Here is a 24036-nt window from a genome sequence, read left to right as displayed (position 1 = left end):
GTCTTACAATCTATAGAACATGTATGTGCAGTAGGTTACTGCGTGAGATGACGGAACTGGACTATGAACTGTTGCAGATTCTGTGATGACTCAGAACACGCGTCATTCTAGAATCCTCTGAAATCATCTGGAAGTGAATCATCATCACCGGGATGATGATGGTACTTCTGTAAGCTCATGACACTCATGGGCTTTTCCTGGTTCTGCACCAGAGGAAGTATTCAGGAGGACATCATATGGATGTCTGAGACATTGAGGTTAAAGGTGAGACAGCTGACTTTTGAAGACAGAGTTAGGCAGGGTGCAAGAGGAGAGAGAGGGGGGAGGAAGAGAGGTGGTAAAAAGGGAGAGACAGGGGGAGGGAAGGAGGGGCAGAGCAAAGGGAGAGCAAGAGAGAATGAGAGAGAGAGATAGAGAGAGACATGTAAGCCTGCTGTCTAAACTAGTCCCCCAGGACCCTCAACCCTGCCACAGCACAGCTATCCCTTTACATGCCTTAAAAATAAGCTGAATTAATATGTGTAATATCAACACCTAGGAAAGCGTAGAGAGGTATGTGGCTACAGAGAAGTATCAAGTCTCTACTTCAGGACAGGTTAAAAATGTCACACTCACATGGTGCTATGACCACTGGTCTATGTGCACACAAACTACTGCACCAGACTATTTCACAGTATTATCATTAAAAGAGATCGACAAGCACTCACTTCCATCTCTGAGAGACTGAATATTCATATCACTCTTGGCTGAACACATGCCAATATCCTTCTGCACAGAAGAAAAGCTGTGTAAAAAAAAATCAATATAAAACTGTGAATTTGAACTTGTACTCCTACTAAGTTATACTCTACTAAGAATGAGCCCTATACAACTCAAGGGTTTGAGCTGGTTTTCCCTTCTCCTAATGGTGCCACTGCATTCCTGGGTGTACAGGGAGATGTGAGTGTGAACAATCGCTGGTTCTCACCCTCAGCAAAAACAGGTCCCTCTGGCTCTGAATATGAAGTCTCACTGCCAGTGACTGGGCCTGCGTGTCTGTAACTGTCTAAGGGCCCGGCCACCACTACACTTGAAAGCTCTGGCAGATGCAGATGTAAGCAGGCTTTTTCTGGCCCCCTATCTTCCCCAACTTGCAGCCCAAGGCCTCATTCCACAGATAGAGGATGCCTAGGAAGAGTCCCATTCTCCAGTCACACATACTGTAAGTGCCTGCCTGGGGCCCTTGAAATAGATCTGGAGCTGCCACTGGTTCACATTCACTATTGCCAGACAGGAATGAGGGGATTTATTCACCCATTGTGTGTCAAATTACCTCTGTGACTATTACAATTATACGTCACAGTTTATGTTGCAGTAAATGTCTACATTTCAGCACCTCTTGTGACTGGGTCATTTTTGTTAATGAATAAACTACTTTATTACATTTGCATTTACATTTATGGCATTTAGCAGATGCCTTTATCCAAAGCGCCTTACAACAAATACATTTGACTAAGTAAGTGAATCATCTATCTATCAATCATGATAAGAAAAATTAATCTATACTAGGACCAGGGGCTATTTCTCTTTTGGGACCTGCCAAGCAATTGAAGAAATGGATAATGCTGAGCCAGCACTATCTGAGACTTTTTTTTGCATTCCAGTGCTCTTGAAAGGGTTCTTCATGCTCGGGCATGTCACCTGCTCGGTCTTCATACCTGTGGCTCATCAGTTCATCAACTCACAATATTTTAACCCCAGTTTCCCAGCCTGTCAGTCTCGCCCTCGGCCACTTAGTTGTGCTTAGCTTCCTGAAGATTCTCTGTGTCTTAGTATTTATCTCACAGCATTTTCTTTGTGCTACAGGACCACTTCCTGGTTTCTGTGTGCCCTGCCTGCCCTGCTTACCTCCCCAGACTGTCTTTCTACTTGTCCTGCCTGACTACCCTACCTGTCTACCTGTCCTGCCTACCTGCCCAGTCTGCCTGTCTACTTGCCCTGCCTGCCCTGCCCTGCCTGCCTGCCCTGTCTTCCTGCCTGCCTTGCTACCCTACCCTGCTTGCCATTCCACCCTGCTACTCCATTTTCCCCTATTCCTTCATTAAAACCTGATTCTTTTATATACGTGTCCTGTCTCTGTATCCTGCGTTTGGGTTCCTTAGCTCTGACCGTAACAGGGCAGAGAGTGGTGTAAACTACTGTAGCATGGGTTGAGTTACGCAGAGGCTTCCTGAGGCTGCTTGCCCTGAACCAGTTACAGACAGATACTATTTCAGTCTGGCCATTCACCTCTATAGACCATATAGGAACCACATACATACATACACGCACACACGCACACACGCACACACACACACACACACACACACACACACACACACACACACACACATCGTCATCATCATGAGCCTGCAAAGCTATGGCAGACTGTAAAATGCAAGGTCAGTGTAGGATTTTGAGGTTAATAGAACACAGCTGAAATACCAAAAGAGGAGCAATCGTGATAACACTGGAGATTATGAAAACCATGTTCAAATGGTGACTAACATTACAGGCACATTACTGTGAAGGAAAAGCAATGCTGGATATTTAACACATTTTGTAACAGCAATAACTAAAAAGTAGTTTCCCCTCTCTGCACTGTTTAGACAAACTTGGAAATATCATGCAAATCTGGAATCACATTGCTCCAATAAAGGGACACAGCACAGTCTCTGCCCACAGCTGCTGTGTGAGTTTGGCAAAGTGAGACTACAGACAGAGCAATATAATACAATCCTCACAAAAGTAGACAGAGATATTTAAGCCATCAGTATTTACAGACCCCCCCAACTTTTTACTTTTGGTGCTCATTTGGGGGAGTGCAGTCCCCCTGGCTCCACCTTAATTCCCACCCTGCCATCATGACTTGTTGGCAGTTGAGACTGTAACCGGAGCCAGACCTGCAGTACATTTACGGTTGCAGTAATTCAAGAGGGATTGTCACTCTAAGCACATTGCAAGGCCTTTCATATAAAACCAATGTGAAGGATTAAACACTAACGACACTTATCATGACGAGATCATAGATACACAACATATAATGGAAGACTTCATGGGTTATTGTTGACAAACCTGCTTCCTTTCATGTATGTTCCGAGAGAAATTCAACAGAAACTACTGAGCACACAGACCTTCATGCTATCATAAGGTGACGTGTTCTCATTTTTGACATGTGACCTTTGGGACACAAACGTAGCACATGCAGGAGGTATACCCTTACACTTTATTTTTAGAGCTGGTTCTATCCATATCATATGGCATACTATAACATAGGTTAATGGATTTATTCAAAAGGATAGTACTTTATCTCCATAAGTTGTATTGTCAGCCAATGCTTTAAGCAGGATAAGATATGCTGTTAAGTTATGTTTAAACATCAAGAGAGAACTGCTAATACATTAGTAGCTTATCAATCTATATAGGGAGCATGCTGTATAGCCCTTAATGTCCTTTCTTAAAGCTTTATCTCAACACATATCACACGGCATTTACATTACGTTTTAGTAATCATACATCTATCATAGTGCAGAGCCCCTGATCATCTTCAATGCAAACTGTAATAATGTTATTCCACATACCTTAGCTCACATCCTAAATTAAAAGGCATAGCGTCTCAAAGTTATAGACAGGGAAGAAATCTAGACAGGGAAGAAAGAGTAAATTAAAAAGGTTATGTAACGATGAACTTTGTCTCATGCAACTGGCTGCAAAGTTATGTCATCTTACGACTGATACTTCAACGTGTGTTCCTGAACTAGTTCGGCCAACGCTGTACAAGGTTTGAGAAAGGGGTGTCAACAAGTTCAATTATTCTCCCTTTACTGGGCGGGGACGGTTTACTTTTACAAACACTTATTGGTCATAGGTGGCATCGCTCAGGGGTATTAGACCGTTATTGGTCGCTCAGTTCTTGCTTCTATTTCAACGTTCTGGTCGAGTGGCTAAACGAGGCAAGCCAACTTCTCCGTTGTTCCGTGGCAGTGGTCGTGGCGCACTTCTCCAACTTTATTCGGACCTAAAAACGACTGAGGGGAGCTTACGATCATATTAAATTGTTGGTTGGTGGAATTTTGGACTCTTGCCACCCAAAAATAAATTGAACTGGAAACTTTTTTTCCGCAGTTGAAAGATGGCAGACAGTGAGCAAGTAACGTCTACAACTCCATTCGAAGAAGAACTTCGTGACAACAAGATGGGTGATCTGAACGAATTTGGCAGTGAGGCCATTGCTAAAGACGTTGTGAAAGAGGATGAAATTCTCGACTTAGCTGGCGGAGCGCATGATGCTATTGAAAGACACAAAGCTACGTTGTCCGAGGATATGCCAAAAGAATTTACAGAGCCCATGCTACTATCGGAGGCGGAGGTGACAAAAGAGGTGATTCCAGATTCAACTCATTCAGAGGAAGAGGTCGTTAGCACAATTCCGGAACCAGTCCATACGGAGATTGTAGAACCTATTCCAAAACCTGTACGAGAGCCTACACCCGAGCCCCCACGAGAGCCCACACCCGAGCCCCCACGAGAGCCTACACCCGAGCCCCCACGAGAGCCTACACCCGAGCCCCCACGAGAGCCTACCCCGGAGCCCCCACGAGAGCCTACCCCGGAGCCTACATTCATCGCACCAGTGGAACCCCCGAAAGCGGCTCCAGTGGCAGTTGAGGAAGTGCTCCTCAAAGCGGCTACAGATAAAGAACCGACTGCGGCTCCTGCACCAGCATCATGTGAGTGTAGTCAAGGAATTAAACATTTAAACCTCATGATATGGTTTCCTAATCCATGTTCTGGTTTAAACATTATTAACAGCGATGTTTCAGTCAATTTGTAGCTTTTGATGTATGATTGCGTTTTGCTTGCTGACATTTGTTCTTTCCTGCTACCTTTACGTTAGCTGGCTAACCCGTGGTTGATGGCTAGCCAACGATGCTCCGTGTGGGTTGATGCGCCAACATTAAACCTTTTTGTTGGAAAATAAGTTATTTTTAGGGTGTTGTTGCAAACAATTGGAGTCAGCCGTGGTTTCTACTCGTATTGATGCAGCTCATTTGCATGCACAGATGATACCGACAGGTTAAAAGCGATAACGTATGTCGATAAAGCGAGCTAGCTTGCGCCCTGAAGATGATGCGGCCCACCTGTTTTGACAAACAAACCGCAGATGAGCCGGTAGAATTGCACCACCTGGAGTTTTGCGATGGCTTGTTTAAAAAGGGATGAATACGTGTTTTGGGCAAGGTTTAGGTGTGTCATAGTATTTCTTGGTTTATTTTAACATTGAGTCAATCGCCCCCTCCCTGCCCTGTATTACTCCGACCTGGTTTGTGGTGGTCCCACGTCAGTCAGCGCTAGCTTGCTGCTGCTAGCACGCTGTGTTCTCAGGATGGATTGGATTAGTCATAACAAAGGAATCTCTCCAAAGTGAATGTCCACTCACTGCCCTGCTTCCCCCCGTTATGGCAATAGCGTCATTAAATGTAGCAATAGTTGCAGTTTGTCTCTCATTTTCGTCGCAGATGCTTTCTAGTTGATTATTCAGTTCCCCGAATCAGTCAGCAAGAGACCTGTCAAACCATGGTTTTTATTTTATTCATCTCCAATTCGATTTAAGTTGAACATCATTGTTGGACTGACTGAATGTTCATTTATGGAAGTAATACAACATGTTAAGTGCTTCTCTTGCTAAGAAATAATAATTGCTTTACCAGGCATGCTAGGTAGCTACGACAGAGGGAGGCAGGGCGGGGTTGGTGAAAGACCATTACAAAGGCTTGTGTTGACAGGCTGCTTGCTTTAGGGCCTAATCGCTGAAGGCCCACTTTTGATAGCTGTGCTCTCCCTTCTTCAGTGTCCTGTCATTTAGGTCACAGAGAGATGTTCAGAAGATACAGTCCTGTCTCTGAATGTGTTAAAGGCCTTTGTGCGTATTATTTGTTTTGCTGTGTTGTATTCGATGTATCCTAGGAAGGGGCATGTAGAGTTAAGTGCATCACTCTAGTCTGCCCCTCCACCCCCAGCCAACATGTCGCTGTCTCATTACGACAACAGCAGCTGGCATAAGCAGCTTGTAAGAAGCACTGGATGACACTTGACTCTTCTGTTACATTTGAACTGGCACACTTAGCTGTGGTGCTGTATCAGTTTAAGACAAGCATATGTTTTACTATGGTATTAGGTTAACATCTAGGCCTGTCCCTCAATATTGCGGTCATAGAAAATAACATTGACTATCATTTGTTCCGTTACTGAAACAGAATTCTAGAACAGGTTTATAATGTTCAATTGCAGTTTTAGATGTCCATCATTGCTTTAGATTTTGCATTGACCCCTCCGCCCATGTTGAAACTTGCCAACTCATTATCCAAGTTCGGCAATGCGTCCACCCTTAGGCACATGGACCATGTCAAGTCATGTATGGCTCACGGGAGTTATGTTAATCAGATGTCTCACTGAATATACCAGGGTGGACAGGATCTGTCTCATTCATTTGAAATGTTGCATTTGGCCTAGATAGCCTAGCTATTACAAGGATTATTTCAATTCTGGTCTTTAGAACATGTATTTGAAAAAAGGGCGAATATTGAGTGTTCTGTGTTCCTTGTGGAATGGAACGGAACATGTTACGTCACAAAGGAGTGAGTTTTGAGAGCAAACATACATTGCGTTCTTTGGTTTTCAGATAGCAGCAGGTGAAAGATTAGCCCGTTGTGTAGCATGTCCATGTCATGCATGCTCAGTTTCCCCTTCATGTGTAGGCTAACCACTCAGACACCACCAGTAGCAGGGAGGGAGGCCCCCTCTTCTCATGTCTCCAGTAGTGACTTATGACTCGTGTTAACATGGCTGCCATTGCTGTTGAAATGAATGTAGGCGTACTAGACCCGCCCCTATAGCTTTCTTTTCTTCTTTTGACACATGGCATGACACATTTCATTGTGTTTCATAGCCATGCTAGCTGTTTCGTAGTCATGTTAGCTAGCATGGATGGTTAATGATACTAAACTGGAGCAAGTGTTTCATTAAGATTTTGCTCTACTGTGAAATTAAGTTACGTCATTGACGCTGCATACACAAGGTGAATTTAAAATGTAATGTTAAATATCTACTGTTCAATTTTAGGTTTACTTCAACGCTGGAACCTAGACAGGAGAGGTAACTGGTCTAAAACTGGTCTAATCTGACCTGAATCATTATCAGATTGAAAGAATCACTGTACAACATTGCAATGTGAATTATTGCTTGCTTTTGATGTGCAAATGCTTTTAATGAGTGGACAATGGCACATGATGTTGGCAACTAGTGATTTTCAATTGTGTCGCTTTCATAATCATTGAGTCAAGTTTGATTTGTCATTAAGATTATATTCTGCTGCTTTCATCCCAAAATATCCCAAGACATCATAGGCTAATGAGAGAATGTGAAATTCAGAGATCTTGCTAATAGCATTAAAATTTAATTAATTCTTGATTTGAATTTGGGCTCAATCTCCCACTGTTATTGTCACCTCAATTCCTACCTAATGCCCTGCTTGGGTGTCAGTGGATGATTTTATGATTTCTATGGAGTTTGGATGAGTCAACCCTCTCAAATGCAGTGAAAGGACTCTACAGTGGACTCCACACTCTACAGTGTGTCCTATTTCTTATTCAGTGTTTGCTGGTGTTGTCACTTTCATTTTGTTGTATTAGCGGTCATATGCCAGCTGATGATGAACGTTTCATAGGAACACAACATTTCATTGGGTAATCGTCTTTTTCACCCTTTGTCAAGGCCAAGTAACAACACAATAATGGCAAATTCTTAATGCATGTAGGTCTATTTAACCTTGGTCCTTAAACCTGATGCTCATAGGCCAATAAAAGGGAAGTTCTTTTACAATAAAACTACCTGCTTATAGTAATATATGCCATTTATCTGACGCTTTCATCCAAAGCGACTTACATTGCAGTGAGTGCATACATTTCACTATATATGGTCCCAGCAGGAATCAAACCCACAACCTAAGCGTTATGCTCTACCAACTGAGCCACAGAGGACCATCTGCTTCCAACAGTCATCACAGTGACCTGACTTCTTTGTTGCATGCTGGAAACTGTCCCTCTGTAGTCTATGCTCCAAGATGCCTGCGTCTCTACAGAGAAACGGTCAGCAAGGTGTCTCACTACTGTACTGTGTCCCTCCCTTGGTTTACACTATGGTGGTGCTGCTGCTGATCTCATTCAAACCCTGCTACTGTGTTTTCTGCCTTTCTCTCTGCTGGTATTGACCGTTTCATGCTATGCTGGTGTCTCTTTTTCAGATGAACCTTTTCTTCTTCCTGCTCCGTCTCAACTTCTGATGCAATTCCCTACAGGCAAGTTCTTTTCTCTGCTGGCTGTGTCTCTTTTACCCTCCTCCTGCATCTTCCCTTTTCAGTTCACACCTTTTTCTCCCTTATTGCGTTCCCTTGGTCTGGATTTCTGAAACGCATGTGTAGTTTGTGTAGATTAGTTTTCAAAAGCAAATTTTGCATTTGAGAGTAACTTTTATAGTGACATGATGTTTTAGATTCCTTTTTCAGTTTGAATGACCCTGTGTCGTGAATGCCTGTGATCGTAGTCCCTGACTAAAGCAGATTAGACATTGAATAAAAAACAAACTTGATAATGAAAAATTAATAAGATTTAGTTTGAGTGATTATTCTCCTCAGTGGTTAGCTTCCATGTTAAGCTACTTGATTTAAGCAAATCTTACATATATTGGCTTGATTTAAAACATCTAAATAAATGGTTTTGCATATCCTTAACATGTTGTTCAAGCTAATCTCGGAAGGGAATCTTCATTCTCAGCTCAGCATACTGCCAGCATGGCTCGTATAGGCACTGAAGGAATGGACTGTGTCTTGATGTATTGCATTTCCCCCCTCCCCTCTCTACTCAAGAACTTGGGCAGAAGGGTGATTGCCCTGCTCCCCTCTCCCCTCTCTCTCCTCTTCACTCTCCCGATTCCCTGGAGGAACTCTCTTTGTCTGAGAGTCCAAATCAACCCCCCTACTCAGCGTCTGCTGGTGCTGCTTCATTCTGGCCTCCTACTGAGCCCCCCAAAACACTCTCCAAGGATTCACCTTGGGGTGAAGAGGGTAACAACTCCAGATCGGGCCTTAGTAAGCATGATGAGGATATTGTGAGCGGGTTAGAAGCTGCTACCCGCTCCCAGTTAAAAAATGATCCATTATTGAGCTTAGAGAAGGATCTAGGGTCCAAGTCCCTTTGTGAAGACAGCGGTGTCTCAGTGTCCCCTGAAGATAATCTTTTTAGTTTAGACAGGTCTACCACCACTCCTTCCCAGTTACCCAGTAACCCCCAGATGGTCCCTGAATCTCACACTGCACCTGCCTCCTCTAACCCAACAGAGCACTGGGATTCTCCATTCCTAGCTTCTCAAGACAACTCCAGGGTCTCCATGGATACGTTCTCCAAGGATACAGCGCCGCCCAGCGGCTCCCCTGGGTACGAGCCAGACATGCTTGGCCAATCAGACGATGATTTGATGTTCGAAGTGAAGAAGAATCCATTCGATGGATTTTCCCCTATGGCTGACACTGGGTTCTCCCATTTTGGAGATGTCAACTCTGACAGCAGGGCAGCTAAAATGTCTGAGAGTCCAACCCCAGACCTGGTCCAGTACGGCCAAGCCGGAGACTCTCAAGATAGCCCTCCGTCATATTATGATGAGACCAAAACATATGAGTCTTGCAAGATGGCTGCCAACTCCCTCATGGGTCAGTTCCCAACCACCCCTAAAGAGGGCGAAGACTCTGCTTTTCCACCGTCTCTCCCCGATATCATAAAGTCCTTCCCTCTGAACCCAGAGAAAGTGGACTCTGGCTCCTCTGAAGGAAGCACAGAACAAAGCCCTGAACCTATCCGTAAGATCATTGAGTCTCCCAAAGTCCCTGTTAATTGGTCAGCCACTAACCCCATTGCTTTTGATTCCAAAATGTTACTGCTCAAGGAGATGGCTGAGATGACAGAGGCCAAAGCAGCTGAGAAGAAGACTCCTGAACCTGATAAAAGTGTTGGTGCCTTTGACCTCGTTAAAGAGGCAGAGACCACACCCCAGAGCAAAGGGCCCATCCAAATAGAACAAAAAGACTGGTTTACTAGTCAAGATTCACCCAAAATGACCGACAGGTTTGAGCCACTAAATTTCCAGAGCGGAAAGGCCAATGAAGATTCAGATTCTGAGAGTCCCTCAGCAGACTCTCTGTCCCCAGTCCTGGAGGCGATGGCCAAGAATCCATCAATTTTCCAGGTTGAGACGGAGGAGAAAGACATGAAGATGGAAGAGCCAGAGGCTGGAGAGGAGATCTCCGAGCCCGAAGTCTCCTCTGAAGAGTTTGAGTTTATCGAGAGGCCCCCTCGGGGTGTGATCGATGAGTTTCTGGAGGCGTTGGATAACTCCAAGTTTGCTAAAGCGCCAGAGCTGGACATGGATGATGACATGTCCTTTGGGCAGAAGGAGATGGCTTCCACAAATGTTACCTCAGAAGTCCAGGAAGAAACCCCCAGCCAGAGCTCAGCCTCCTACCTCCTCCTCACCCAGCCCTCAGACAAGACCTCCCCTCAGAAGGCAAACCTGGAGAAGGCTGACCTCCAACAGCCCCCATCTCAGGCTCCTCTCATTCACTCCCCTGTTCGCAAGCCGGAAACTCTCGCTAAGGACATGGAGGGCGCCAAAACTGCTCAGATGCCCACCATGAGCGCAGTGTCAGGTAATTTCAGCATGGAAGATCACCAAGTTTTTCTTTTGTTGGTGGTTCATCATCATTCCATTTTCCTTGGTCGTCCTCTTTCACCAACCACAATCCATCAATTTTTATTTGGTCCCTTTACACTTTCAGTTCTTCTTTTACGTCACTTTTTTCCCTCTGCATTCTCCCCCTTGCATCTTGTATTGAAGTTAACCATTGCATTTAGTGTGTGTGTTTTAATTTAGTTTGTGTGTGTGTCGGCATGAGATTCAGTCTTATTTTTCATATTCTGTTAATTCCATTCATATCATGTAGATTAGTATATAATTTTAGTTCCCCTGACTCTTGTCGTTGTGTTTTTCAATCTGTCCTTGATGTGGTAAGTACTGAAGGAATTTTTCATGACTCCACATTGCGGAAACTGCTTGAATATTTAAAAAGGCCACTTTGTTGCAAAGAGATGTTTTAAAAGCTAAATCACAACACATTAGGCTTTTACATTCATAGGGAGTGACCCCAGTGTCATTACAGCCCCACACCTCAACAAAAGATAAAGATATCAGCCATTTACAGAAGTTTGGAACATTTTTTAGGCTTGTCAATGTCATCTCTTGTACACAAGATAAGATTAATTGGCCCTAGAGGAAAATTTGGCTTGAAAATTGTCAAGTGCTGCTGCTCACACACCATTTATCCTACACAATATATTTCTATCAGAACCTTTTGTAACATTGCATCCTCCTAAATGAGCCACAGAATTCTTTAGGCTGATTGGTTTAGACCCTAGCCATTGGGTTGAACTGTGCTCTACACACACAGGGCCTGCCAACCACTACCACAGGGTCTAGGGTGAACAGGGCGGGGCACATGGCAGCAGGGCTGACTTTGTCTCGGCTCACCCCCCTAGTGCTTCTGATTTACCCAGAGCTTTTTGCTCTGTTGAATTAGATTACCTCCATCTGCAGTCTGGTTATAGCCCTTACTGGAAATAACCAGCGATGGGCGCACTGAAACTGAACACCTCCTTACAGGCCCCATGATAGCCCCTCTGAGAACCCCCCCCCCCATGCTCACATCAACCCCACCCAGCTCTGTGTAAAGGGCTGTAGTCTGTTCAATAGTTGCATACATTGTCATTTCTTGCCTGAGGGCTAATGTTTTATGTTAAAATATCCATAGGTTGGTTGAATAATGTAGGCTTCAAGCTGAACTGGGGCGGTGCCTAGCTCTAATTTAAATGCTTTAGTAAGGCTTTTTGAAAATGACTGCTTGTGGGGGAAGTTTTTCCTGTTTCAGTTGACAGCATAGCCTACATCTCTATAGATTACTCAGTTGCACCTTGCTGTTTATTCACCCAGTGACACACACATACTTGCGCACCTCCAATATATGCACACACTACAGACACGGGCACACCTCACACACACAAAATGCAGCTCTCTGGGGTTGAGCCACCAACACTGTATGTAGAGGTATGTTCCTCTGCTTGGAGCTTGGCTGTGAGGCAGGCTGGCAGGACCCCAGACAGTGCATGAGGAATCTCATGTAAGAAGGCCCCCTTGCCTGCCTGCATTGCGACACCGGCAGACCAGGAACAGACTGTGTCAGCAAGTGTTCCCTCTTTCCTCTGACTTGAGATGCGGTTCCATCTGAAACAATCCCCACCCCCTCTAGTGAGATTGTTAGGCAGGTGTTTGAATGCAGATCTATGGCGATGGGTCACAAGTCACTACCTAAACTCAGTATGACTGACTGCACCCCTTTGTTGCGCCAGCTAAATGAACTTTGTACCATTCCGACCATTGTATCTAAAATGACCATGGTACCATGTGTAAACAGATCTTATCTTTATTTCTGAGAGATTAGCTTAACCAGTTGTGATTTGTGAAACCATAATGATAGGCTAAATCATATTGAAACGAGACAATGATGAGAAACTGAGAGATACCAGGAGGTGGGAGGTGCCCTCTAGTGGACTAATATGACAATCACCCTGCCTTTCCTCATGCCTCTTACAATTGAGGAGGAGTGTATATTTAATGTGATGATGAGCAAATATGCTTTTCAGTTGGTGAGTATTGTTTGGCTGAGCTTATAAGCCTCAAATCACATGTATAGATTGGCTGGCCTGGCTGTTGCTAACAGCACTGTAGAACATTACTACATTTTATGAGCAGGAATGATAGCACAATCGGATGAGATGTTATCCAGAGCATCAGATAAGGATCTTTGTGGTCTAAATTGGTTAGTTTGTTCATCCTCAGTCCTTTGATGTAACCGTATGGTAAATATTTGTTTTATTAAAGGCTGTCCAAGATAAACATTGGACTCTTTAGCTAAACCTCAATACTGGTGGGGTTATACGTGTAATACTAGTTACTACGGAGACCGTTGGGTGGAGTCACCCAGTCACCACTCTCTGCTTTGCTATCCATGTGGGAGAGAAAGGGGCAGGGGAAAAATGTGTAGGTTTGCGCAAGGGTAAGGGAGGGGAAGGAGAGTATCTGTGTGACAAGAGGATCTGACTGGGGGAGGGAGGGAGGTGAAGTTTATAGCTGCTGCGTCAGTGTGTTAGCCGCTCTGAGCCAGCAGACAGTCAGCTGACCACAGTCCTGCAGCCTGGGAGGGAGTGAGAAAGGGGGGGGGGGGGGTGAGGGAGCAAGTGAGAGAGCAAGAGGGAGAGAGCAAGCACGCTGCAGTCGTCTCATTGGAGAAAGGTTCGGTTCCCCCCCCTCCTCCTCCTCCTCTTCCACACCCCGCCTGGGTGTCCGCCTCCACAGCCCGCACGCGATTTGGAATGTCCTGCTGATATCCACACACAGGTTCTATCTACATGGAAAACATGGACAATAAGGAGCTCCAGCTGCCTTCCAACCACTGGAAGGACAAGGGTATCCCTCTTCTTCCCTATGCTTTCTGCTACAGCAACATTTACTGAATTTATGTATAGCAATAATTATACATTTGAATGGTAAGATTTTTCTAGACTTGATTTGTGCACTGAGTTACGGATTTTTTAAAAGTTGTATCAATGCACAGATATTACATACTGGTTGGTACATTCCTATATTAGTGACCTTTTTCCAGCGGTGGAAGGCTAGCTGTTGGGATTTGATTGTCCTGTCCTTTCATGCATGTAGAAATTGCTCTGTAAATGTGTAGGCAACTGTAAATATAAATCACTGATTCTTGGTTGCCAGAGGCACTGTTTGAAAGGTTATATCTTCCAGATTGTTCTATTCTCTAGATTTATAATGTGTAATACACTACTATTGTGCTTTCAGAAGAACCTTTGGTCAGATCGCCACTGCGTCCTGTTGACGGTAGCAAGGCTGTGCAAAGGTGCACAGGGGGAGGAGGGGCCTTAAGCCAAAGTGACATTAACTATTTACTGATTGGCTGTCATGTCCATGCTGATGAGCTGGAGGTGATTCGTACAGTACGAGTGCACCGGGCAGGAGTGTCTCTAAACCAGGGATTCTCAACTCTGGTGGGTTGCATCAGGGCTACACAGGGCTTCTAGTTCACAGACCTGATTTGTTAATTAATCTATTTAGAAGAGTAGTTGAAACAGGTGTTTTAGTGCAGGGTGAGAGCAACAAATGTGCAACACACAGAGAGAGAGAGAGAGGCCTCCCAGGACCAAAGTGGTGAAACACTGACTGCTCTAACCCCCTCTCTGACAGAAGTGGTGCTGGATGCAGAGCCAGCATTCCTCTGCTGACTGAGTCACCTGCCTAGCCAGTTCTCCTCATTATATGCTGAAGCACAGTGACGTTCTATATCTGTGATGGATGCAGTCCAACATCAGTCTAAAATGACTCGCATGTATAGCAATGTAACACAGCCTACACTAGATGAAACGTGACTTATTGCTTAAGAGACCATCCTTCCCTTTTTTCTAGGCTCAAGTTGAAACCAGTTGTATCCATTCTAGGCCTACTATTAGATGACTCAGTAAAAGCGTGTATGGTTAGCGTCAGTTGCTCTTGTGATGTGTCATGTCCTTATGGCTGCTCTGCTGATTGTCATGTGTGTAGCCCTTGCATCATCTGGGGATGCGGCGCAGTAATCGGCACACATTGCAACAGAGAGGGCATTGTGCAGTGTGGATTATGCAAAGGGTCCTCTCTCTGTCTCAACTCTACTGGACTCAATGATGAGTGAGTGGTGTAATTCGTTCTCTATAGTTTCCATTATCTGGCTAGTGGTCTCTATCAGTCAAGTATGGAAATCTTAGTGGCACTTTGCTATCAGTTGGTCAGGGTAACATAATTTTGTTTTTGCACACCAGGCCAGCCTGAGTGACAAAGCAGTATTGAGCTTAGGTAGAATGACTACATTGTGTGTGTCTGTTGTAAATCACATGATAATGTCATCATAAGCCAAAAGGATGAGCCACAGTGACCTCACACACTGAGGCTAGGCTCACTGAAATGATACGTGCTACATGGTGGCGTAGGCTGTCGTCTCCTGTGCTTATGTTTTTTTATTCTAACAGATTATAGGATGGTTTCAGAGTAAAACTTGTGGCTCAGAAAACATGTTCCTCCTTTTGAACTGGGTTGGGATTTCTACCACTCAAACACGTGTCCTGACATAGTTTAAATAGCCTATAAAGGGGGAGAACTTTATACTCACTGACCTACAATAAGCTGTGACGATGGAGTGCTGTGCTAGTAGTCTCACAGATGCAGTATTTCACCTAAAAATTTAAAGTGATAACACTTCCATTAAGCTCCTGAGCGTCATTCATGTTAATTTATGCATAGTAATCATGATTGACTACCACGGATGAAGTCACACAGGCCTTCATGTAATAGCTGATGGTGGGAAGTTTCAGTACATTTATTTATATATGCATGCGGTGGTGATCAGTCACGTGTTTTTTTTTAAGTACCACAATTCCTATTGAGTTCAGTTGTAACTGTAACAAGGAGGCACTGTTAACGTTTGCAGACTTGGTTACGTAACAGCTCCGCATCTATTTACCCCCTTTCACAACATTTCCATTCCGTGTTGAAACAAAATGACCAAATTTAAAGATTTCCCCTCCCTTTTACACAAAAAACTAATCAAACGATAATTATAATAGATTAACATCACAGGTGAATATGATGATCTCTGGAGCGCCGCAGAGCTGCGCACATGAGCGGACCTCAAATCAGCCTAGCAGGAAGTGAACCGCCTCCCCTTTTTCTTGCTCGCGCAGCTGAGCTTGTAGCTGGTGCTGCATGCTAGGAGGCTCAAGATGGATACTAAACGGGGTTAGTGCTGTCATTATTTGTTGTTTACCGATGCTGCCTTTTCATAGCGGTCTTTTTAAACGGGTTGTTGCCTTATTTACCGCTTTGATTGGCCGATAGGTCCGGTAGGAAAGGAGCGGTCCGTTGCGCTACGCTGAGGATCCGTTAGATCCTACTGGACATTTTATGATGGGGTAGCTGGCGGGGCTGAGAACGACATGACGCTATGAAGCATTTACGCTTATCTGTATCTACCCCCGCTGAGATGTTAAACATCAATATTTAGCTGTGGAAGGACCTGATTGAAACATGGCGTGTAATTGGATGAGATCATTACGGTTGATAATGCGTGGGCTATTTTTAGGTCCTCCAGTCCTGATGCTTGTACATGCTTACCATATGTAGACAGTCACACGTGGACTGTACTAACAGCCCCCCTCCACGTTTGTATCGGTTACACGTCTGCTAGTATTCATATTGTCAACAACGTTATTAGAACAAGCGTCGGGTTGGTGCAAAATTCGGGGCTCTACCTGGCTAATAAAATAGCTATACAGCTATCTGCTTGTTAGCCAACTATATGGAATTACGTGTCATGTAGCCAGACACGGCTAGGAGGACTGCTACCTTGTGATGTTGTCGTTTGGTAGAAATGAAAGCTACTGTCCCCCCCCCCCCCCCCCCCCCCTCCAAAAAAAACAATGCTGTAACAGCATGTTCCAGAAAGACTTTCATTTGCGGTATTTGATGCCTCTGCATAAACATACCATACTGCCTTCCTCTGCCAATCAGGTCTGTGGCTTCTAGATAGAATGTTGGCTTCTGTTACAGGTCCTGCCTGCTGTACTTTCCTGCAATGTCTTTTGATTGCTCTTATTTGATTGACAGCCATTTGATTGCCGGTGATTTGATAATCAATTAAATCACATTGAAGTGTCACATTGAAGTTGATGCTCAGGGTTCATCTGCACTTAGAATATTTTCCCTATTTGAGAGTTAGAACTTGTAAAATGCAATTTGGGTTTTTCAACTATAAGCTCTTTCATTGCCAGTTAAGCCATTTGAAACATGGTCCTCTGCCAAGTAGCTGGTGACTGAACTAGATATTGCTTGAGTCTGCAATGTCCCACAAGCTTAGTCTACGTTTTAGGATGCGTCACCAGAGGCGGAGAGAAATGGATGTCTCTCGCATCTAATATAGTATACTGACCTGTATGGAATTCTTGGTGAAACACAAGGAGCTGTCTGTCTGTTTCTGTGAAGTCCACCAACCCCCCATCCTGTGTCCAAAAAAAAAAATTGTCCACCAACCCCTATTCTGATGTGCAGGACTGTTGTGAAAGAGGTTGTGTGAGTCGACCAACAGGGATCTGAGTTTTATTCTCCAGCAGTAAACTAAGAATGTGAAATCTGCTGGGAACACCAGGGAGGGAATCCCTTTTTAGTATATGGAAGAAGTGTACATCTGAGGGCTTTCAGCGGCTGTGAATGGCAGCCAATTGGTAGCCAATTATCTGACGTGTGGACAAATTAATGTTGAAGCAAATCAAAATCTGTATTGGTGATTTGTCATCGGATTCCTTCATAGATTTTCCATCTGATTCATCCTGATTTCATCATCCCATTTCCACATCACTTCCATGGTCTAGCCTAGCTTTGTACCCCCTTCCCCTGCAGCTGTTTGACCCTGTACCCCTTTTCTCCCTGCAGTGGTCGAGCTCCTGTACTGGCGTGATGTCAAGACCACAGGCGTGGTTTTTGGCGCCAGCCTCTTTCTGCTCCTGTCCCTGACTGTGTGCAGCATCGTCAGCGTCTGCTCCTACGTGGGCCTCGCCCTCCTCTCCGTAACCATCTGCTTCAGGATATACAAGGGCATCCTGCAGGCCATCCAGAAGTCCGATGAAGGACACCCATTCAAGTGAGTGGCTACCCTAACCTACATGGGTCACATTTTACCCCAAGTCCACGCCTAGATCCTACTTTGCACTTTGTATTGGTCTCAGTGGAGTTGGTAGAATAGAATCTGATGATGGGAATAAAATGATGACATTGTGTGTGTCCATTGTAAATCACATGATAATGTCATCATAAGCCAAAAGGATGAGCCATAGTGACCTCACACACTAAGTCTAGGCACTAAGGCTAGCAATTCGAGTGGCTCCCCTACGTGCTTCTCTCCCCAAAGTCAACCCCTTGACCCCATGCACTTGTATCTCTGAATAGAGTTGCTAGAATATAATCTGATGGGCAACAATTCAAGCCTTCCCAAATCAAACCCAAGACCCTATGCACTTGGGGAGTTGGTGGGATAAAATAGACCTCTATTGTCCATTTGACTAGTGACTACCCTACAGGAATGCATGCAATACCAAATCAACCAACAGGAAACTGCTGCCTGCTACTCCAGGTTATCCTCAAAGCTTCCTTATGAGTTCTCACCAACCAACCACTCGTTAACATTGATTTAGCTGGGATTAAAATTAAGGAGTTAGTGACTGGTGCTCATAACTAAGCCGATTCTGTGTGATTTGTGGTAATGCTTTCTGGTGAAAAATTAAAGAATCTATCCAGCAAGCATATAAAGAGGCCTGGCAGTTTCCTCAAACTTGAGCTTTGAGATGACATTGCAGATCCCTCTTACTTTGTTTTGTGATTCATATTAAGTTTCAACAATAAGTTGATGGTTCATTCAAATTCATATTTGGATCCAGACATTCCTTAGTGCTGTCATACACGTGCATAATGTCTTCATATAAACTTGTGTATCTGATGTATAATATACAATGTTGAGATGTTTTATTAGTGAAGATTTATACTGTACCCTGACCAGGGTGTATATGCTGTCTCTCTAGCTGTAATGGTTAGGTGTTATAGTATGTCTATGCCTGTTTCTAATGTGTGTTTACTGTTCTCCCCCAGGCTGTACCTGGACCAGGATGTTGCTCTGTCAGAGGATGCGGTCCACAAGTACAGCGACGCTGCCCTGGCAAGGCTCAACAAAACCATTGCTTCCCTGCGGTGCGTCTTCCTGGTCGAAGATCTGGTGGATTCACTCAAGGTAAGAGGAGCATCTGATGGAGAGGATTTTTGAATGGTAAATGCTAAGTTGGATGCTTGGCGTCACCCCATTGAATTTGAAATGTTCAACGGTAAGGGTTACAGTTTAAGGTTGGGTCATCCCACTTTGCATCTACCCATTTTGAAGGGTGTGCTAACATGAACATGTCATTCCTAAAGTGAGAGGAGTGGGTGATGTGTAGGTAATCATAATTTTTGAAAGGTATCCTTGCATGGGAAATATGTCACTCAGACTAGATATCTGAATACACATTTTAATGATAAGTATTATCTGAAATTGAATTGAGGGACATATAACCCTAACTATATTTTGAACAGGTCTAATGCCCTGAAAACCTTCAAATGAAACTCATTCACCATGGCATCTAATCGTAAAACCAGCTTCCCTCGTGTCCATGTACAGGCAGGTTCCAGTAGGTGACCCTCTGGGTGGGAGTGAACTGTACAGAAGTCTTAAGGGGGAAACAGCCTTGTACAGAACAGCAGCTGTCCAGGCTATGAGGTTTCTACATGCCTGTCAACACCTCCATGTCCCCATGTATAGCCCAGCACAGCCCCCACTGCCAGCCCATTTAGCCTGGTCTCTGCTTAGGCCACCCCAGCCCCCATCCAGCCTAGCTTAGCCCCTGTGTATGCAACCCAGCCCCCCCCCCCAGCCTATGTAGCCAGGTGACTGCTAAGGCCACCCCAGCGCCCTTCAAGCCTGGCCCCTCTCTCTGGCATGGTGAGGGCTGGGGGGCGTAACGGGGATAACTTAGGTTCTTGGCTAGGGACCTGTTCAGGAGAATGCAATGTCACAGTGACGAGTCAACGCCTAGCTCCTCATCACTACTCTCACAAGTGAGAGGATTGGATAGCTATAAGCAAGATGGTGGTAGCTCAAAATGCAATCTGTGCCATATTGCCTAAACCAAACCATCTCAGATCTGTGTGGTTGTTCCCAGACAGGGAAATATGTTTTGTACAAAACAAGTGTCAGTGTCTATCATGTCAGTCAGGGAATCATGCCATTGTGAGGCTTATACAACACAACATAACATGTCTGTATGCAATGTTATGAACACTTGGGCTCCCTGAAAACACCCTGGCCTGTTTCCTTTTAAAATTTGCCCATTCAATAGAACCATCAGCTGCAGTTGCTCAGGGTTAGCATTAACAAGGTCCACCCAGTGTCATGTATGTAGACCATCTATTTAGACTGTTCCCTGTAGGCAGAGTGGAGTGGTAGTGACCTGGTGAACTGGTGCCAAACGTCATAAATAAACCAAACCACTTTGGCTACACCACCCATAGCATCGCTGTGTTTGTATTTCGGGCGCTGTTCTAAATGATGTTGATGTTTTGATTCTGCTTCCCAGCCAAGTTTGTTTACTTTGATTATTTCAATTTTTATAGCGCTCACTACCGTGTCCATTTACAGTGTGGCTGGCTCTCACTCTTCTAACGTAGCGTCTCTTAAACGTCCATATATGGTGATGGGTAGTGTGTGAGAAGTATGAGAAGTGGAAATAAATCTGAAAGATTTTGTCCGAAAAAAGTAAGTAATTTAGTGCTGTGCTTATGAACACATTGGCAGATTGTATAATACTGCATTTCAAAGAAATGAAAATCTCTCTCTCCAGTTTGCTGTGCTAATGTGGATTCTCACCTATGTTGGTGCCTTGTTCAATGGACTCACTCTCCTTATTATGGGTAAGACGGAGCTTTCATTTCCTCTATTATAATAAACTGACAGGAAGTAAAGCTATTTTCATGTCACCTTACAGTCGTTCTATAACTCTGGTGTGTAGTCAGCATGGTGCTTGGTAACGCTCTCATCCTCTCGACTGCCTTAGCTCCTCCCTCAGCCAAATGTAGTAACCGCTAACTCTAACAGCTCTAAGCCGCGGGGTATTTCAGGCAACCATGTGAAGGGCCTGATTCAGACATGGTGCCAGACAAGATTTATAACCACCTCTGAAGTAGACTCATATATATCAACCTAATTGAAAGATGTAGAGAGAAAGTAGCATACACTCCAGTTTACTAGTACTGCAAACGGTTTTGATACTACTTTTGACTGTTACTATTCTGTACTTGGAAAAAACCAATACAGTAATAATAATACTGCCAAAGGTTTCTCTGCCAGTGATGGAAGCAGTGATGTTTAGTGAACAGGGATTGGCTCATGTCTCCATGCTCTGGTTTTCTAGAACAAATGAGCTCACCTTTACTTCTCTTCTTCAGGACTGGTGGGAGTGTTCAGCTGTCCTATCATCTATGAGAAGTACCAGGTATGACCATTTTAATGCTTGTTTTTTCCTTCCACTAAGCCAGGAATTGGAAAGGAACCTCTGTATTTTTGTACAGTAAGCTCCATGAATGTTGAGTTCAAGTCCATGTGAAGGAAAGCTAGTGTACTGCTGGATTTCATTGTAATTATTGTGTTCTAATGTTTGCATTATTGTTTAGGTACAAATCGACCATTACATTGGCCTGGTGAACAACCAGATCAAAGACGTTGTTGCAAAGTAAGTAAATACTGTTGGATGAAATCTGTTTGCAGAAGTTCATAAAAAAAAAAACTTATTTTGACAGGAATGGAAGAGATAAGTACTTGTCTTCATTTTTCATCCTTTTTATTTATCAATTATGACCCTGCAAATGGCTACCCAGAATATTGCTTGTAGTCTCTGACCAGCAGTGGTAGCATAAAGGTGTTGTGTTTGGGTTTTAGGGGTCCTGTGGTGACAATCTCAGTGAGAAACTGACTAAATCCCTGTCCATTCTCTCTCCTCCAGGATCCAGGCCAAAGTCCCTGGACTGAAGCGCAAGGCCGAGTGAATAATTGAATAATGAGTTTGTCCCTGAAAGTCCTGTGATTGGGTTGGGTGGGGGATGGGGGGGGGGGGGGGGCAGGGGTGAAGGAAGAGGACAGACTGCGACCTCCCCCCAATCACTGATATTGTCAAAATAAGTCTTTCCAGAATTCCTCTGTGTTCCCTGGAAAACATACTGGGTTATCAGTTATTGTATTGTTTTTTTGCACCGGCTCAAAAGTATACCCCGCTGTTGCTGAAATAAAGTGCTATAATGGCCATCTATCTGGTTTTGAAACACTAGCTTGTGTGAATATGTAAAACCAACACAAGCATTGTATTCTAATCTAGCGCTCTGACCTGATGCATTATGGGAAAAGAACTGCACCATGAGCTGGGTTGTGTTTTCTTTTCACCCACTGTTTGGAAAATTGGAAACGAACAAGTATTTTTTTTCTCTTTTTTTTTTCAAGGGGGGGTGGGGTTCAATGGTACCATTGTGGAGAGTACCTGTGGTGTATTTTGGTATGATTAAGTTAGTGGTATTTGTGATTTTACTGTTTTATTGATCGACTGTGTAGTTTCACAAAGCTTCTAGCTCTCTTCAGTGGCGCCTGAGTGTGTGCTTGACACAACCTTGTCACCATGCTTGACTGCGGTCTGTAAACGCTGACCAGCCAGTTGGGAGCTACTCCATAGCAAATTCATGCTTTTGAGTATTTCTAGCTAGAAACATTTAGAAACTGAGAAAATATGACAACATTTAAGAGTAATCATTTCACCTCATTGCAGCTGCCTAGTAAATAAACTCTGGAAGAACACGTTTACAAACATCCAACTTGAAAAAAGACAAAAGGAAAAAAAAAAAAAGTAAAACATTACTGTCTGTGGACCCAATATCTAAAGCTGCAAATTATGTAACTTGGAAACTTCAAGCATTGTTTGTTATGCAAGTAATTGTGAATGATACTTCATACAATTGTGATGAACTCTTGAGAACTGTTTGTGGAATGCATTGTGAAATATAAACAATTACCAATAAAGCTTATAGATGAATTACTGTCTGTGTTCTGTATTTTTACTGTGCATTTGTGTATGAAATGAGCCATACAAATAATTTGCTTTGATCTGTATTACTTTGAAGATCAGATTGAGAGAGGGAAAAGTAAGATGTCTGAAACTATAAATACAGTATGTGTCCTTTCAAGAAACAATCCCCGAGCCCCCTGCTCCTTAGATCCCAAATGATTGTCTATAGGTATAAGCAGAATTCCACGTGGCCCGTCTGATCCTTCCAGATCAGTGTGTCGTGTCATGAGGTCTTATTTCTGGATAGAGCCAGGGTCTCAAAAAATCTTGTCAGTTAAATGTTATGTTAATGTCAAAGTTATGCTTTTGAAAGTACCACAGTAGAAGTGTCCTAACCCTAACCCTAACTACACAAATGAGGAATGACCACATTGAGCCTTTTTAAGTTATACATACTAACTACCACGGTAGTTTTCATTGGTGAAATAAACAACGACAGTTTGGTTTCTATTATTCCCATTTAATCTTTCCATACACTTAGCTAACATTTGCGCAAATACATTTTCACACATTCATTAATAATTACAATAAATTGGTATAAAAACAACCATGATTGTCATTCATACGATACAATCTTGCCTCACTTCACAAAGATGTCATTTTGATTTAAAAATAAATTCATGCATTTGAGCATATTTTTTGTATTTTACAATATGATACAAATAATTTGAAAACAATAGCTAGATAGATAAACAATCTCACAGTCTTGTACAAAAAATTAAATGAATCAATAAAAACGTAGAAACAGGGACCAGGAATCCATTATGCAGCACATTACAGTAACAATATAGGGATAATATATTGCTGCCACACTGAGAGCTAAACGTTACAGTGAGACAGACAGGATAAAGACAGCGAGGCAAGGCTAGTAGTCCAACAGCAGACAAACAAACTAACAAACTAATACACAAGGATGGATATAGTATGATCAGGGCTTGAGAAAGAAAGACTGCATAGTCAGCTTTGGTGTGACAGGTCACTCTCTCCCAGAGCTATGTATACAGATACAATATATTCAATAATTATAATGTAATATAATATTATTATAGATGATATTTCTATATGATTTTGC

The 24036-nt window shown here is 43.6% G+C and overlaps 1 protein-coding gene across 2 annotated transcripts; it reads left to right on the top strand.

Annotated features, from left to right (window-relative positions):
- Positions 1-3947: 3947 nt before the first annotated feature.
- Positions 3948-22934, top strand: rtn4b (reticulon 4b). 2 transcript variants are annotated; one of them, XM_083695885.1, is made up of 7 exons: positions 3948-4748; positions 17710-17917; positions 18919-19057; positions 20700-20769; positions 21304-21350; positions 21529-21587; positions 21858-22934. In XM_083695885.1, exons 1-7 carry the CDS (start codon positions 4151-4153, stop codon positions 21898-21900), a joined length of 1164 nt encoding a protein of 387 aa, XP_083552011.1. In that variant the 5' UTR covers positions 3948-4150; the 3' UTR covers positions 21901-22934. The 2 variants fall into 2 exon arrangements, with proteins under 2 accessions (XP_083552011.1, XP_083552012.1); XM_083695886.1 differs by lacking the exon at positions 3948-4748 and adding an exon at positions 13565-13644.
- Positions 22935-24036: the final 1102 nt, after the last annotated feature.

The sequence above is a fragment of the Argentina silus genome (genome assembly GCF_951799395.1).
Source record: "Argentina silus genome assembly, chromosome: X".
Classification (NCBI taxonomy): Eukaryota; Metazoa; Chordata; class Actinopteri; order Argentiniformes; family Argentinidae; genus Argentina; species Argentina silus.
Note: the sequence above shows the minus strand (reverse complement) of the source record. Positions and strands in the feature narration are given on the sequence as shown.